The sequence below is a fragment of the Bombina bombina genome, chromosome 3, assembly GCF_027579735.1.
Source record: "Bombina bombina isolate aBomBom1 chromosome 3, aBomBom1.pri, whole genome shotgun sequence".
Classification (NCBI taxonomy): domain Eukaryota; kingdom Metazoa; phylum Chordata; class Amphibia; order Anura; family Bombinatoridae; genus Bombina; species Bombina bombina.
Genome location: NC_069501.1, coordinates 537,580,370 through 537,593,634, shown reverse-complemented (window position 1 = coordinate 537,593,634; position 13,265 = coordinate 537,580,370). Strand labels below are relative to the sequence as shown.

Genomic DNA, 13,265 nt, shown 5'->3' with positions numbered 1-13,265 from the left:
CATCCAGGCGGCATCTTATATCTTCATCCATCCGGAGCGGGTCCATCTTCAAGCCAGCCGACGCAGAGCATCCATCCAGACCGACGACTACACGACGAATAACGGTTCCTTTAAATGACGTCATCCAAGATGGCGTCCCTTGAATTCAGATTGGCTGATAGGATTCTATCAGCCAATCGGAATTAAGGTAGGAAAAATCCTATTGGCTGATCCAATCAGCCAATAGGACTGAGCTTGCAATAGTATTTTTCCTACCTTAATTCCGATAGGCTGATAGAATCCTATCAGCCAATCGGAATTCAAGGGACGCCATCTTGGATGACGTCATTTAAAGGAACCGTCATTCGTTGTGTAGTCGTCGGTCTGGATGGATGCTCCGCGTCGGCTGGCTTCAAGATGTACCCGCTCTGCTCCGGATGGATGAAGATAGAAGATGCCGTCTGGATGAAGACTTCTGCCAGTCTGGAGGTCCTCTTCTGCCTGGATCGGATGAAGACTTCTGCCCCTTTGGAGGACCACTGCTGCCCGGTTGGGTTAAGGCGTCTCAAGGTAAGCTGATCTTCAAGGGGTTAGTGTTAGGTTTTATTAAGGGGGGATTGGGTGGGTTTTGAAGTAGGGTTGGGTGTGTGGGTGGTGGGTTTTAATGTTGGGGGGGGATATTGTATTTTTTTTTACAGGTAAAAGAGCTGATTACTTTGGGGCAATGCCCCGCAAAAAGGGCTATTTGTGATTTAGTATATGGTAGGGATTTTTATTATTTTGGGGGATTAGATTAGGTGTAATTATTTTAAAATTCTTGTAATTATTTAATTTTTTTCTGTAATTTAGTGTGTTTTTTTTCCATACTTTAGTTTATTTTATTTAATTGTAGTTAATTGTAGGTAATTTAGTAAATTAATTTAATTATAGTGTAGTGTTAGGTGTAATTGTAATTTAGGTTAGGATTTATTTTACAGGTACTTTTGTCTTTATTTTAGCTAGGTAGTTATTAAATAGTTAATAACTATTTAATAACTATTGTACCTAGTTAAAAACATAATTTATGCTTACCTGATAAATTTATTTCTCTTGTAGTGTATCCAGTCCACGGATCATCCATTACTTATGGAATATATTCTCCTTCCCAACAGGAAGCTGCAAGAGTCCACCCACAGCAAAGCTGCTATATAGCTCCTCCCCTAACTGCCATATTCAGTCATTCGACCGAAAACATGCAGAGAAAGGAAAAACCATAGGGTGCAGTGGTGACTGTAGTTCAAATGAAAAAATTAACTGCCTTAAAGTGACAGGGCGGGCCGTGGACTGGATACACTACAAGAGAAATAAATTTATCAGGTAAGCATAAATTATGTTTTCTCTTGTTAAGTGTATCCAGTCCACGGATCATCCATTACTTATGGAATACCAATACCAAAGCTAAAGTACACGGATGATGGGAGGGACAAGGCAGGTACTTAAACGGAAGTTACCACTGCCTGTAAAAAACCCTTTCTCCCAAAAATAGCCTCCGAAGAAGCAAGGTATCAAATTTGTTAAATTTGAAAAGTATGAAGCGCAGACCAAGACTCCGTCTTGTAAATCTGTTCAACAGAAGCCACATTTAAAAAAGGCCCAAGTGAAAACCACAGCTCTAGTAGAATGAGCTGTAATCCCTTCAGGAGGCTGCTGTCCAGCAGTCTCATAAGCTAAATGAATTATGCTTTTTAACCAAAAAGACAGAGAGGCTGCTGAAGTCTTTTGACCTCTCCTCTGTCCAGAATAGACAACAAACAAGGTGAACGTTTGATGAAAACTGTAGTAGCTTGTAAGTAAAACTTTAAAGCACAAACCACGTCCAATATTGTGTAATAGACGTTCCTTCTTTGAGGAAGGATTAGGATACAAGCATGGAACAACTATCTCTTGAGTGATGTACTTGTTAGATACCACCTTAGGAAAAAAACCAGGTTGGTACGCAGGACTACCTTATCCATACGAAGGACCAGATAAGGAGAATCACATTGTAACACAGATAACTTGGAGACTCTACGAGTCGAGGAATTAGCTACCCAAAAGGAACTTTACAAGATAAAGATTGATATCTATGGAACAAAAAAGGTTCAAACGGAACTTCTTGAAGAACCTTAAGAATCAGGTTTAAGCTCCATGGCGGAGCAACAGTTTTAAACACAGGCTTGGATCTAACCAAAGCCTGACCAAATGCCTGAACGTCTAGAATACCTGCCAGACGCTTGTGCAAAAAAATAGACAGAGTAAAAATCTGTCCCCTTTTAAGGAATTAGCTGACAACCCTTTTCTCAAAAACATCTTGGAGAAAAGATAATATCCTGGGAATCCAGACTTTACTCCATGAGTAACCCTTGGATTCATAACAATCAGATATTTACACCATATCTATGTTCAATTTTCCTAGAGACAGGCTTTCATGTCTGTATTAAGGTATCAATGACTGACTCGGAGAAGCCATGCTTTGATAACATCAAGCGTTCAGTCTCCAGGCAGTCCATCTCAGATTGATTCTATTTAGATGGTTGAAAGGACCCTGAGGTAGAGGGACCTGTCTCAGAAGCAGAGACCGTGATGGAAAGGATGACATGTCCACCAGATCTGCATACCAGGTCCTGCGTGGCTACGCAGGCGCTGTCAAAAACACCAAAACCCTCTCCTGCTTGGTCTTGACCTCCGGAGGAAATCCCACTCCCCCGGAAGAAAAGTCTGACGACTTAGAAAATCCACCTCCCAGTTCTCAACACCTGGGATATGGATAGCTGATAGACAAGAGTGAGTCTCTGTCCAGTGAATTATTGTAAGACTTCTAACATCGCTAGGGAACTTCTGTTCCCCCTTGATGGCTGATGTAAGCCACAGTCGTGTATATTGTCCGACTGAGTATGATGTACCTCAGAGTTGCTAACTGAGGCCAAGTCTGAAGAGCATGGAATATCACTCCCAGTTCCAGAATATTTATTAGAAGGAGGGTCTCCTCCTAAGTCCACTATCCCTGAGCCTTCAGGGAGTTCCAGACTGCATCCCAACCTAAAAGGCTGGCATCTATTGTAACAATTGTCCCATCTGACCTGCGGAAGGTCATACCCTTGGACAGATGGACCCGACATAGTCACCAGAGAAGAGAATCTCTGGTCTCTTGGTCCAGGTTTAACAGGGGGACAAATCTGTGTAATCCCCGTTCCTCTGACTGAGCATGCATAGTTGCAGCGGTCTGAAATGTAGACGTGCAAACGGTACTATGTCCCTTGCCGCTACCATTAAGCCGATTTCATTCATGTACTGAGCCACCGAAGGGCGCGGATGGGATGAAAAAACACGGCAGAAATTTAGAAACTTTGACAACCTGGACTCCGTCAGGTAAATTTTCATTTCTACAGAATCTATCAGAGTCCCTAGGAGGGAAACCCTTGAGATTGGGGATAGAGAACTCTTTCCTTGTTCACTTTCCACCCATGTGATCTCAGAAATGCCAGTACTACGTCCGTATGAGACTGGGCAATTTGGATGTTTGACGCCTGTATCAGGATGTCGTCTAAATAAGGGGCCACTTCTATGCCCCGCGGTCTAAGGACCGCCAAAGCGACCCCAGAACCTCCATAAAGATTCTTGGGGCTGTAGATATCCCAAAGGAAAGAGCTACAAACTGGTAATGCCTGTCTAGAAAGGCAAACCTGAAAAACGATGGTGATCTTTATGCATCACAATGTGAGGATAAGCATCCTTCAAATCCATTGTAGTCCTCTATTGACTCTCCTGGATCATAGTTAAGATGGTACGAATAGTTTCCATCTTAAATGACGGAATTCTGAGGAATTTGTTTAAGATCTTTAGATCCAAAATAGGTCTGAAGGTTCCCTCTCCTTGGGAACCACAAACAGATTTGAGTAAAAACTCTGTCCCTGTTCCTCTCTTGGAACTGGATGGATCTCGTACACAATGTAAGAATGCCTCCTTCTTTATCTGGTTTGCAGATAATTGTGAAAGGCGAAATCTCCCCTTTTTTTGGGGGGGAATCTTTGAAATCCAGAAGATATCTCTGGGATATAAATTCCAATGCCTAGGGATCCTGGGCATCTCTTGCCCACGCCTGGGCGAAGAATGAAAGTCTGCCCCCTATAGGATCCGTTACCGGATAGGGGTCCGTTCCTTCATGCTGCCTTAGAGGCAGCAGCAGGCTCCTTGGCCTGCTTATCTTTGTTCCAGGTCCGATTGTCTCCAGACCGCCTTGGACTGAGCAAAAATTCCCTCTTGTTTTGCCTTAGAGGAAGAGGATGCCACACCTGCCCTGAAGTTTTTAAAAGGCACGAAAATTAGACTTTTTTTTTTTTTTTTTTTTTTTTGGCCCTTGATTTGGACCTATCCTGAGGAAGGGCATGACCTTTTCCTCCAGTGATATAAGCAATAATCTCCTTCAAACCAGGCCCGAATAGGGTCTGCCCCTTGAAGGGAAGTTAAGTAGCTTATTTATTAAAGTCACGACAGCTGACCATGATATAAGCCATAGCGCTCTGCGCGCCAGTATAGTAAAAAACAGAATTATTAGCCGTTAGTCTAGTCAAATGAACAAGGCATCAGAAAACAAAGGAATTGGCTAGCATAAGCTTGTCAAATATATTCATCCAATGGAGTCGCTTAACTGTAAAGCCTCATCAAGAGACTCAACCCAGAACGCCGCAGCAGCAGTGACAGAAGCAATGTATGCAAGGGGCTGCAGGATAAAACCCTGTTGAATAAACATTTTTTATCCATTGGATCTAAAAAGCACAACTGTCCTCATCAGAGGTAGTGGTACGCTTAGCTAGAGTAGAAACTCTTCTCTCCACCTTAGGAACTGTCTGCCAGAAGTCCCGTGTGGTGGTAATTATTAGAAAACATTCTTCTAAAAAATAGGAGGGGAAGAGAACGGCACACCTGGTCTATCCCATTCCTTATTAAAAATTTTTTAGTAAACCTCTTTAGGTATTGGAAAAAACATCAGTACACACCGGCACTGCATATTATTTATCCAGTCTACACAATTTCTCTGGCCCTGCGATTGTACACATTCATTCAGAGCAGCCAAAGCCTCCCTGAGCAACAAGTGGAGGTTCTCAAGCATAAATTTTAAATGTAGAAATATCAGAATCAGGTTAAATCATCTTCCCTGAGTCAAAAAAAAAATCACCCACAGACTAAGCATATTGTGAGGTAGTATCATACATGGTTCTTAAAGCGTCTGTATGCTCTGTATCTACCCCCAGAGCTAACTGCTTTCCTTTAATTTCAGGTAGTCTGACTAATACTGCTGCCAGAATATTATTCACCACCTTTGCCATGTCTTGTAAAATAAACGCTATGGGCGCCCTTGATGTACTTGGCGCCATTTGAGCGTGAGTCCCTGAAGCGGGAGTCGAAGGGTCTGACACGTGGAGAGAGTTAGTCGGCATAACTTTCCCCTCGACAGAATCCCCTGGTAAAAGAAACGCTATGGGTGCCCTTGATGTACTTGGCGCCATTTGAGCGTGAGTCCCTAAAGCGGGAGTCAAAAGGTCTGACACGTGGGGAGAGTTAGTCGGCATAACTACCCCCACGACAGAATCCTCTGGTGATAATGTTTTTAAAGACAAAAAATGATCTTTATTGTTTAACATGAAATCAGTACATCTGGTACACATTCTAAGTTGGGGTTCCACCATGGCTTTAAAACATAATGAACACAGAGCTTCCTCTATGTTAGACATGTTAGAACAGACTAATAATGAGACTAGTAAGCTTGGAAAACACTTTAAATCAAGTTAACAAGCAAATATATAAAACGTTACTGTGCCTTTAAGAGAAACAAATTTTGTCAAAATTTGAAAAACAGTGAAAAAAAGGCAGTAAAACAAACGAAATTTTTACAGTACATGTAATAAGGTAACAGAGCATTGCACCCACTTGCAAATGGATGATTAACCCCTTAATGCAAAAAACAGATCAAAAAAATGACAGACGTTTTTAAAAACAGACACAACAAACTGCCACAGCCAACAGTGGGAAGCTTCAGTTAACTGTTTCTATGCAAAATTTAAGCCAGCCATGTGGAAAAAAACTTAGGCCCCAATAAGTTTTATCACCAAACATATGTTAAAAAACGATTAAACATGCCAGCAAACGTTTTAAAACACATTTTTATAAGAGTATGTATCTCTATTAATAAGCCTGATACCAGTCGCTATCGCTGCATTTAAGGCTTTACTTACATTACTTCGGTATCAGCAGTATTTTCTTAGTCAATTCCATTCCTAGAAAAATATTTTACTGCACATACCTTATCTGCAGGAAAACCTGCACGCCATTCCCCCTCTGAAGTACCTCACTCCTCAGAATGTGTGAGAACAGCAAATGGATCTTAGTTACGTCTGCTAAGATCATAGAAAAACGCAGGCAGATTCTTCTTCCAAATACTGCCTGAGATAAACAGCACACTCCGGTGCCATTTAAAAATAACAAACTTTTGATTGAAGAATAAACTAAGTAGAAAGCACCACAGACTCTCACGACCTCCTATCTATGTTGAGGCTTGCAAGAGAATGACTGAATATGGCAGTTAGGGGAGGAGCTATATAGCAGCTTTGCTGTGGGTGGACTCTTGCAGCTTCCTGTTGGGAAGGAGAATATATTCCATAAGTAATGGATGATCCGTGGACTGGATACACTTAACAAGAGAAATAAATACAAAGTTGCCTGTAAAATAAAAATAAACCCTAAGCTAGCTACAATGTAACTATTAGTTATATTGTAGCTAGCTTAGGGTTTATTTTATAGGTAAGTATTTAGTTTTAAATAGGAATAATTTATTTAATTGTAATTTTATTTTGTTTTATTTAAATTATATTTAAGTTAGGGGGGTTAGACTTAGGGTTAGACTTAGGTTTAGGGGTTAATAAATGTAATATAGTAGCGGCGACGTTGGGGCGGCAGATTAGGGGTTAATAAATGTAGGTAGGTCTCGGCGATGTTAGGGATGGCAGATTAGGGGTTAATAAAATTTAACTAGCGTTTGCGAGGCAGGAGTGCGGCGGTTTATGGGTTAATATATTTATTAAAGTGGCGGCGATGTCCGGTCGGCAGATTAGGGCGTTAAAAACTTTATTTAAGTGTTTGCAATGTGGGGAGGGGCTCGGTTTAGGGGTTAATAGGTAGTTTATGGGTGTTAGTGTACTTTTTAGCACTTTAGTTAAGAGTTTTATGTTACGGCGTTAGCCCATAAAACTCTTAACTACTGACTTTTAAATGCGGTAGGAGTCTTGACAGGAGAGGGTCTGCCGCTCACTTCTTCCAAGACTCGTAATACCAGCGTTATGCAAGTCCCATTGAAAAGATAGGATACGCAATTTGCGTAAGGGGATTTGCGGTAAGCTCGAGTCGCGGAATAAAAGTGAGCGGTACACCTGTACCTGCCAGACTCGTAATACCAGCGGGCGTTAAAAAGCAGTGTTGGGACCTCTCAACGCTGCTTTTTAAGGCTAACGCAAGACTCGTAATCTAGCTGATGGTCTTTAATTCTAAAAAGTAAATTTAGCCCATATACCCCGAAAGTCAATAAATCTAGCCCCCTGTAGGAGACTGGGCATCCACACCATCATTGAGGCTTGGCTGGCTGACTCATCCACAGCCCCTTCTTTTTGTCTGGTATTGGTCTAGTATTGCTTGGGCAAAAAAAAAAAAAAAAATCTTTATACCCCATTGGTTTGAATCCTCTATACTGGACCCTCTGCCTGCGAGTGTATGGGAATCTCCCAATTGTCTTGCCAAGTCTCATTGGTACTTAGGGCACAAATGAGCTTAGTTACAGGCTAAGGGCTAACACAACACAATAAGCAGAAATGAAACTACTTTTAAAGTAAGCAAAAAGTGAGAAAGATTTGTAATCTAACAGGCCCAAATGGGAAAGTTACATAACTGGTAAATAAAAGTAAAGGCTTCTGGACACAAGGCAGTGCAGGCCCCATTAGTGAAATATACAGGAAAGGGTTAACTTTCCAGACCATGGAAGCTAGACAATGTGTGCAGTGCTCAGCAGGACAATGGATGAAGGCAACTACCAGCTGCTTTTCTTGCATGGTAAAGCAGCAGTGGCAGCCTTTAGCATTCAAATGAAACATAGAAATAGCATGGTCACAGCACACAAACAGGCACTTTGCAGAGAAAGAGGGTCATGACTTGGTGTCAGACACAACATCACTCAAAGATGGCAGCACCCACAGGTACAGAATGAAAGCCAGCTGCAAGGGACAAATAAACTGCTGGAGACCTAGAGCCTGATTACCAACACAAGCCTGGGGCATAATTCTCCACCTAGCATGAAGATAGCTAGAAGTCAGTACAGTAAAAGTAACTAGAGGAGGGTCCACAGAGAAACGGACAGAACTATTAAATGAGGGTTATATTTATATTGTAGGTTTAGGGAGTGTTTAGTTCTGTCCATTTCATGAAGGGAGGAAGGTGTTGTTGGTGAGTATTAGCCAGGGAAAGCCAAGATAATATTTTCAGCATATATAAATGCATGAAAATGAAATCATAAGAGCTATGCCATTTGTACATAGTGAGTAACTTGAAACACTCACCCTTTCGCTCCGGTCAGCACAGAACAGTCTTGTGTGGTGGCGTTTCTGTACAACTATATAGGTGATGCCTGGCTGGTAGTCTTTCTCCAATTTGATGCAGGCATCACGGATAGCCAAAAGTTCATAATGCAGGATCTAAAGGATGCAGACAAAGACGTTGTAGCACAGCTCTTGTTTTTAACTAGTTAAATAGGTTTTTTTGAAATTCCTCTTTTTCTCTCTGGTTACCTGTGGAAGCTGTCCTTCAGGTACCCCATCTCTGTAGAAGATGATGCGCGTGGGTTTAAAGCGGGTAGATTTGTAGAACTGAATGAGAAGCTCTCTCACCATGTAGGACAGGTCCTCAATAATCTCTTGCCGAGGTCGCTGAACCCTCACTGTGGCACAATACCGACTTGGATGGGCATCCATGCTGCCTACTACCTGCAACAGCACAAAAATGTCATATACATGTGTGTTTGTGGATGGACTGACAGTAAAATGATGCTTTGGTGTTAATTTGTAATAAAGAAAACGTCTATATCTACAAGATAAAAGCTTACAAAGTTTAGATCAGTTATCCAGTGCTGAATATCACTGTTATCTATTTATATGTGAATATCTGATACTATTTAATTACAGATATTCAGCTACCTCTACTTGTATTTACTGGAAGTTCATTAATATAAGTGTGTTCCAATTAGGAGCGGCAAGTTACTTTTTAATAACTATAACAATTCAAATGTCAACTGCTACAGCACAGCAGGATCAACTTGCTTTACAATAGGATCTACAAAAATTAGAAGAATGGGCAGGTAAATGGAAAATGAAATTTAATACTGGAATAGGCAAGGTTCTACATTTTAGAAGTAAAAATAAGCAGGCAATCTATTATTTAAATGGAACTAGAGTTGTAAATTGGAAAGTTGTTTAAAATTGTGTGCTCTACCTGAATCATGAAAATAAAATTTTTACTTTACTGTCCCTTTTAAAAAAAAAAAAAGAAGTAATTCCATCATTCCAAGATAGCTCTACCTTATCCTGTTTCTAAATTCCCAATTACCACTTTTCACACGTTCAGAATCATACTAAGATGGTGTCAAAGAAAAAAATACTGAAAAATTTAGAAGTAATTAAGACTGCAATTCTGAATCAAACATGTTAAAGGGAAACTGTAATCAAACTTTTTCTTTCAATAATATAGAGAAATATATAATATATATAGCTGTATTAGTTTTACATTAATTTATAAAAATTAAAAAAAAGATGTCACATTTTCAGACAGAAAAAAAAAACAATTTCAAAATGTTTATACACTGCTCTTTTCAATATGAGTAAAATAAATGTTTTGAGCACAATGTTCCTTTAAATCAGTATGCCAAGGGAGCTCTTAGCCAGAAGGAAGAATAAAAGGTACAATAGTAAGCAGATGATGTATACAGGGCAATGTATTAAACAAACAAAGACAGAGAAAACTTAAATTATGCTTACCTGATCATTTTATTTTCTTCAGATGGAAAGAGTCCACAGCTGCATTCATTACTTTTGGGAAATAAGAACCTGGCCACCAGGAGGAGGCAAAGACACCCCAGCCAAAGGCTTAAATACCCCTCCCACTTCCCTCATCCCCCAGTCATTCTGCAGAGGAACAAGGAAACAGTAGAAGAAATATCAGGGTGAAAGGGTGGCAGAAGAATAAAAATTACAGACGAGCCACATAAAAAATATGGGTGGGGAGCTGTGGACTCTCTCCATCTGAAGAAAATAAAATTATCAGGTAAGCATAATTTAAGTTTTTCTTCATAAATGGAAAGAGTCCACAGCTGCTTTCATTACTTTTGGGAAAACAATACCCAAGCTATAGAGGACACTATCCAACAAAATCCTGCTTCGTACAAAGCCGAGAAACACTGAAAAGAAAAAAGGCCCCAAGGACACTGAACCACAGATAGTCCAGAAACCTAGCTAGAGACCGCAAATCAGACGCAACTGAGCCAACAGTCCTCCAAGAGACAGCATCGCCCAGCAGTCGGTCCCCAACCACACCCCCTTCACTAGTAAAGGGAACACCAGCCCAAAACTCTGAAAGGGATAAGGCAAGGAGAACCAAAAGGAAACCTAAAGGTCACCACAAATTCCATAAAAGAAAGAACTCCCAGAGCGAGCCCAGCTCCCAATGACCCAAATGGGTGCTAACAAACAAGGGGAGGCAACTCCCAGACCAAACAAAAACCACAAGGATTAGGACCGGGCATCAGAACAGAGAAAACTTTCCTCTCAACATCGGGCAAAAGCACCTAAAAGACAACTGAAGATGGAGTCCTCAAAACGTCAGACTAATGAAGTCGTCAACACATAATACATGTAGCAGACCCAGATGAGGTAAACACCTGAGTCAAGAACACGCAGTCATCATCAGGATGACACAGAAGAAATACTTGCTGTGAAGTAAAAAGCGGCCAAACGAGAGATCAGATTGCAAAAACTCCAAGACAGAGAGCACAATCCAGGCAATCCAAGCCGCCAGACCGAAACATAGGTCACAAAACGGGAGAAGCACAGAACCTCAATGAGGCCCACTGCATCCCCGAGGATGAACAACAATCTCAGAACCTACTCCCAGCCTGGCCAGCCCAAGCATCGGCATGTCTGAAAACAGGGGAACAAAGAAACCCCAACACCAGAGCGGAGGAATGGCCCCTGCCATTCCAACAGAGCTTGTGAGCCCCGAAACTCCTTAGAGAGACAGTCGACAAGGCCGAAGCCAAAGCTAGCAAAAAAAGGCCCAACAACATAGTCTCAACGCAGAGCCAGCAACACTCCAGATAGAACAGAACAACCCAGAGATCATGTCTCCCTTAAACATAGGTTAAATCCTCTGTTCGACCTCCTGAATGCAGGAGAAGCTCTAAGCCAAGGACCATACCTCCGTAAGGAGGAGAACAAGCCCCCTAAGAAAAAAGGAAGAAAAAAGGGGCCATTAAATACAGAGCACCTTCCCACAAGACACAAGCTGAACAAGAGATCAATCTCCAATGCAGATGAACTTGAAAGGAATCCCCCTAGAAAATAGCCTGCTAGCACACAGACAAGGTGCAATAGCTGCAGCGGATACCCGCAAACCCCTTGCCTGCGGAACCGCAAAGCTATCAGGTTACTTCAGCAAACTGTCCAAGGGAAACCGTTCAATAAGCGTAAGGCAAGCCCCATGAGCATTGGCACTCACTTCGGAAAAGCCGCCCTGCAAGGAAGGATAAACATAATGTGGGTTTACCCACATTTGTAGTAGTAGGAAGCGATAGGGAACTCGTCTCGCAGAGGACAGAACCCCCAGAAGCAGATGGCTCAGCGGTCCCTTGATTCCCCGAGCCCGAGGAACAAGGCGCTCTAATACGGCATACAGAACATAACTGATTGACATGTGTCAATGGAGCCAATTCGCATTCTTCACAAGTCGAAGAATCTGAAATTTGAACAGTCTCAGCATCAGAATCATCCATAACTGGATAGAGAATATAATAATATGGACTATAAGAAAACAAAGTTTAAACGGCACTTACCACCTCCTATGAACCAGACACTGGAAGACCAGAATTTTTCTGACGCCACACGGTCAGGAATGCGGAAATGGAAGACCAGATCATAAACTCACATAACAAACATGATTAAACCCCCCCCTGTTCAATAATCCCCCTCAGAAGATATTAACCCTCGATTCCAAGACACCAAAGGAGTCTCACTGAGACCCTATATTTTTTTAAGACCCGCAAGAAAGCACCTTACAGGAACAAATAAATTACAGTACAATCTGATGAAGTAAAATGAAACCATCTTACCGGAATCTACGCCGTGGAACAGGAACACGTCCCTTCAAGTGTGACGGATAGTAGCAGCGCTTCCACCATGGACTTGAGAGAAGAACGCAGGCAGCAACGCGAAGTTAGACAACGCTGATTGCTTGTGGAGCTGTTAACATGAGTCGGGATGGTTTTGCAGAAAGCCTCTCCCTGCATCTCCAGAATCAAACTTTCATCCAGGCCCTCACTGAGAGACTGATAGGATTACTTATAACTCCCGTCTCATGTTAAAGAGTTCTACCCTCCATAAGAGACAAACAAACTTCTGACACTTCTCTGCCAACTTCCTGGGACGAAAGGCAAAGAATGACTGGGGGATGAGGGAAGTGGGAGGAGTATTTAAGCCATTGGCTGGGATGTCTTTGTCTCCTCCTGATGGCCAGGTTCTTATTTCCCAAATGTAATGAATGCAGCTGTGGACTCTTTCCATTTATGAACAAAAGACTAGATGGTTGTGGATCGAACATAGTATATCATGGAAGACACTTTGAGATTGTAATATAAAATGATAAACCACATATATAAAATAAAATCTCTGCCATATACTTTCATTATTTATTTGGTCCCCTTGTCCTGTAATTCAATTCTAAAATTGTGATCTTTTCAGTTTCTGTTACAAATGGAAATGCAGAGCACTGTTATATTCCACACAGCCATTGGCTGCACACTCTTGTGACTTATTTATAACTGTAGCTAATTGGCCACAGCACAGAAAATAACCTTACAACATGGCAGATCCAATTGTTTTATAGACACTAAAACTTTATACTTATTTTGTCAATATTTAAACAGCTTATGAAACTTTAAAAAATACATTACATATTATTCTCAG

The 13,265-nt window shown here is 41.4% G+C and overlaps 1 protein-coding gene across 1 annotated transcript in view; it reads right to left on the bottom strand.

Moving 5' to 3' along the window:
- Positions 1 to 13,265, bottom strand: part of LOC128653617 (protein argonaute-1) — a 275,726-nt gene that overhangs the window by 51,124 nt on the left and 211,337 nt on the right. The window contains exons 15-16 of the mRNA XM_053707008.1: positions 8,826 to 9,020; positions 8,598 to 8,732 (exon numbers count right to left, since the gene is read on the bottom strand). Coding sequence (XP_053562983.1) covers positions 8,598 to 8,732; positions 8,826 to 9,020 — 330 coding nt within the window. The remainder of the gene's footprint in view (positions 1 to 8,597; positions 8,733 to 8,825; positions 9,021 to 13,265) is intronic.